Raw genomic sequence first — 4541 nt, forward strand, 5'->3', positions numbered from 1 at the left:
TTGAATAGAAATAAACATTCTTGTGTAAAAGGCATGATTCAATACTGATGTTCCTTTTAATGTTCAATGTAAACATTTTACTATTTACAGAACATGAAAGCAGATTTTTTTTTTTTAATTCTCATTACACTTTCCACTTGTAATTTTGTATTAGCGTGCTGAAATCAAACTTTATTTTTTATTAGAAATATCACTTTCTCTATTTTTGTTTTCTTGTAGCAGGATCTTTGATGACCACAAAGCATTCACAGCCACAGTCTACATTTGCAAGAAGTCTAACTTCAACAAGTACAAATACCCCTTACTTTAAAGCAGCAGGTACAACATTACGTTGTTTCTTTTGTTTTTCTTCTGTGGTTTTTTTTCCTCAGTGTTTTGAGTTTACTAATAAAGGGCTTGAATTATATCTTAGAAACCTGTACACGCTTCCGCAGCGGTAAAGGTGTTGTAGTATGACACATTGTGAGTTGCTCTTTAATGACCTCAGCAGTTAGTTTGGATTATCCCGTTAGAAAACTGGCCCATATAAGATCTCACAACTTGAAAATGAGCAGTTAAACTGCCGTTGTGCTTCATGTGTTTTATATCTTCTCAGGGTGGCCGAAGTTCTTGAAAGACTGCAGCATGCTGCAAGAACTTGTTACTGTTCCCTCTCCAATATAAATGCCATTTCTGTAGCTTACTAAGGGGTGTGTCAGGGTTGACTGAAGCACTGTTCTTGCTGGTAGTGGAAGAGGCGATTCTGAACACAAACAGCAAGTGGCCGAGCTAGCTGCAGGCTTAAGTAGACCTGAACTAAAGTAGGTTACATGTGTCAGCCTGCTTCTATTCTATACCTACGCGGATTCCTTCTGATGAGAAATCCTGGCAGAGGTGGCAGGGATCCATGCGAAGCTCTGTTGTGGTGTTGTGCTGCATTGCTGTGCTGTCTCGTACAGAGCTTCGGTGAGCTCCTCCCAGGGTGCTGTGCTGGGCAGCTCACCTGGCTGGCACGGTGGTTCCCACAACACCAACTTGTGATGCTGGTCACGGTGTAGTAACAAAAGCCCTTGCTTCAGTGTCAGTGCGTGCGTATATACATGTATGAAAGAACATGTGTGTGTGTATATAGATATACTTCAGATTATATAGCTTTTTAAATTAACTTTCTTAGTTTTATTCATGTATTTCACCTTTCAGAAAGTACAGAAATTCCATCTTACGTGACTAAATGTCCTAGCAACGGGCTTTGCAGTAGATTGCCACCAGACTGTATGACATGTAACACAAACTATTCCTGTGTATATGGGAAGCCGGCCACTTTTGATTGCAAAGTCAAGCCACATGTTCATTGTGTTGTAAGTAACCTGTTACTTTTAAACCCAAATTTAAGTCATTTAATTCAACTGTGGCATCTTCTCATGAATTATAAAAGACAGATTTCCAGGTTCTTACATAAGGCAGGTTTGCAGATCTGTGATCCATGTAATTGTTCAACTGCAGGGCGTTGCTGAGGAGGCAGACCTGCCCTTCTCTCTTTTGTCTTTCTCGCTTTGGATCTTTTTGTTACACAGCCGTGCAGTTGAGTTAAGTCAGTTTGTTGACCAATCAAAACTGAACCATTTTGAGAGCTAAAAGGGGAAGCTAAATATCTGTCAGAGGTACAAACTGATCTTACAGATGAGACCAAATGCGCCCTCCTTTTGGCAGTAGCCTTAAATTGGAGGAAACAGTGATGTTAAACTGCACTTTAATAACTCTAATGCTGTTTTTTCTACAAAGAGGGTGATTGTTGTTTTGCCCAAAATGTCTACCCGTGAAATGTAATTTCATACTGCACGCTGTGAATTTTTTTAATACTAGTGAAGTGATAATGCTGTCCTTTTATAGGATCAGAATAACCATGAGCAGGAGAACTTCACAATTAACATGACATGCCAGTTTTGCTGGCAGCTTGCAACAACTGATTATGTGTGTACCAATTCCACCAACTGCATGACAGTTTCCTGTCCGCGACAGCGGTACAATGCCACTTGTACAGTACGGGATCATATCCATTGTCTAGGTAAGGTGGGCTAAAACAGATGCTGGAAAGAACCTTTTTTCTAAAGAACTTCTGAACATTTTTTGTAATGGGTACGTACAGTGATGGTTTGTGTCCATTGTGGTGTCAGCCTGCATTTTGATTAATCTGTTGAATTTTTTTATAGGTACGCTTTAATTTTTAAGCATAATAGTGACATCTAACTGTAAACATTGGCTTTTAATACTGTTGTTTGCCTTCACATAGGAGAAAATAGTTCTGTTTTATTTTTGTTATCTTCTATGAGTTTAACTAATTTGGACACCACTAATAGAACCAATATCAAATGTCTCAGTAGGATAATTTTAAAAATTCATGCTGTTTTCACCTGAGTAGTTTAATTTTCCCTGTATTCATTCGGTGACCTTGCATGTTGCTGCTGGGGAACAAAGATTGAGGGACTGGAGGACTGTAGAGTGTGTATGAGCTTTTGTGTTGACAGTGTTTGCTCTAATTAGTGTCAACCCTTTTAGACTCGTTAGAGAGATAGAATATCTTCTTCCTTGTCATTATCTTACTCATTGCGTGGTCTTTGTTTCTTACATTAAGGTTTGAATATTTTCTAATATTTAGGTAATCGTGTCTTTCCTAAGATGCTCTATTGCAACTGGACTGGAGGTTATAAGTGGTCTACTGCCTTGGCACTAAGGTACGCAAGAACTATTAGATAATGTCAAGCTAAAATAGATACTATTATTAGAAATAGATTAGTTATCTATAAAATCTTCAGGTTGTGTGGTTTTTTGCTTGGTATTTTTAGTGGTGTGCTGAGTAACCAATATTTCATATAGCCTAGCTTAGAATTTGCAGGCATAGGATGCCTGGAGATTTCATATGCAATGACAGTAGCTGTCTTCAGTAAACAGAGCTTGAGAGAAAACATGTACCCTGTTTGTACATCAGTGTACTTTCTTCAGGGTAAATGCCAGTGATCTGTAGGCTTCACAAAGTGATCCATTTCTGGGTAGAGAGGACATGCTTGCTTTTATCCTGTATGGTGTCAAATGAGGTACAAATGCTAAAAAAAATCAGCAGATTTGGGTTTTTTCCCCAGTTTTTTATGTGTTTTAAACAATTAGGGCTGAAAATTGTCCAAATTGCTTCTTGGCATCTGAAATGAATGCCGCTGTTTCTGAATTTGGTAGATGTCACTGAGCTGGCTCTAGTTGATACACATTTACTACGGCTTCCTTCCCGACTGGAACAGCTAGAAATGCCTTAAGGTGAAGTTTCTTGCATTTTAAAGTGTTAGGGAAGAGACCAATGTAGCTGTATTGAAAGAAACTACTGAGGTTATTTTGGGAGTATTAAGCCATTAGAGCACCACAAAAGTGCTTTGGAAGTAACTGAAGTTCTTTTGGTGGTAAGACCTTTTTCATTAAATTTTAATGTTTCAGAAGTGGTTCATATGATAAATGAGGTACTGAGACTCTCTGTTCCTGGAGCCAAAGACACAATAAGTCTCTGATTAAGAAGCGATCTAACACACTCCTTTATAGCAAGAGTTGTTCTCTCTGCCACCAGCTGGAGAAACTTATTGTTGCCTGACTGCTGCGTGGTGCTGAATTTTGGGTCTGTTCCAGTAGCTTGATTGTTGGGTTTTTTAGCTTCTGCTAGCTTAGAAAATTTGAGACACATTCATAAATTTGAGAGTTTTGGTTTTTATTGCTTGTCATGAATTAAAAACTGTCAAGTCTCTGGGTAGTATTAACTAGCTAAGAAACAGTCAAAATATCATCAAAAGCTTGCTCATTTAATAACCCAGTCAGCTCTTTTGTACAAAGAATGTAGTTTCTTGAGTGATGTAGAGCAAAACTATGATGGACTTGTAGGTATGTCAGAAAGAAGCGTGCATGGATACCCAAACTGGGTTAATCTAAAAATAGTAATAATGAATCATGTTTTTATTTTTACAGCATCACCCTTGGTGGATTTGGTGCAGATCGCTTCTATCTGGGCCAGTGGAGAGAGGGTCTGGGAAAACTCTTCAGCTTTGGTGGACTTGGAATATGGACACTAATTGACGTGCTACTAATAGGTGTTGGCTATGTGGGACCTGCAGATGGTTCTCTTTATATCTAAATGTAGGTGCAACATGTTTCAGAGAGGAGAAATTGCTTGGGAAGGGCTCTAAATAAATGAACGTAGAAATTTGAGTCTTTAATGTAGAGTGAAGAACAACTGTTCTTTCTGTGTGCATATGTGTTAATGTACAGTATCTGTACTTGGTTTGCCTTTAACTAAGGTAAAATAAAAGAGAGGATCCCTGAGTAAGCTGAAATACATTTCCTTTCGCCTATGGCTGTGCTGTTTTTCTGTGAAAAAGGCTGAGCAGCTAACCAGGTTCTGCACTGTGCTTGAGCTTGGATGACCTGTCAGGCACCAAAAGAGATGCAAAAGAACTTGAATATTGAGTTGTTTACTTCATATTTGTGTGCTTGAATTTAACTTTAAAGGTAACTTCTCTGAACATGTCAGT

The 4541-nt window shown here is 38.5% G+C and overlaps 1 protein-coding gene across 1 annotated transcript; it reads left to right on the top strand.

The window, feature by feature from the left end:
- Positions 1-224: 224 nt before the first annotated feature.
- Positions 225-4332, top strand: TM2D3 (TM2 domain containing 3). The gene is made up of 5 exons (XM_010085273.1): positions 225-318; positions 1180-1337; positions 1870-2044; positions 2636-2711; positions 3979-4332. The coding sequence occupies exons 1-5, from the start codon at positions 231-233 to the stop codon at positions 4142-4144; spliced, it is 663 nt and encodes a 220-aa protein (XP_010083575.1). The 5' UTR covers positions 225-230; the 3' UTR covers positions 4145-4332.
- Positions 4333-4541: the final 209 nt, after the last annotated feature.

The sequence above is a fragment of the Pterocles gutturalis genome, unplaced genomic scaffold (genome assembly GCF_000699245.1).
Source record: "Pterocles gutturalis isolate BGI_N339 unplaced genomic scaffold, ASM69924v1 Scaffold47900, whole genome shotgun sequence".
Lineage (NCBI taxonomy): Eukaryota > Metazoa > Chordata > Aves > Pterocliformes > Pteroclidae > Pterocles > Pterocles gutturalis.

Bases quoted from the DNA above. Each gene is read 5' to 3' on its own strand.
- TM2D3 (XM_010085273.1), top strand. From the start codon at position 231: ATGACCACAAAGCATTCACAGCCACAGTCTACATTTGCAAGAAGTCTA. The intron at 319-1,179 runs GTACAACATTAC...TTCACCTTTCAG, and splicing joins CCCTTACTTTAAAGCAGCAG to AAAGTACAGAAATTCCATCT. The intron at 1,338-1,869 runs GTAAGTAACCTG...GTCCTTTTATAG, and splicing joins AGCCACATGTTCATTGTGTT to GATCAGAATAACCATGAGCA.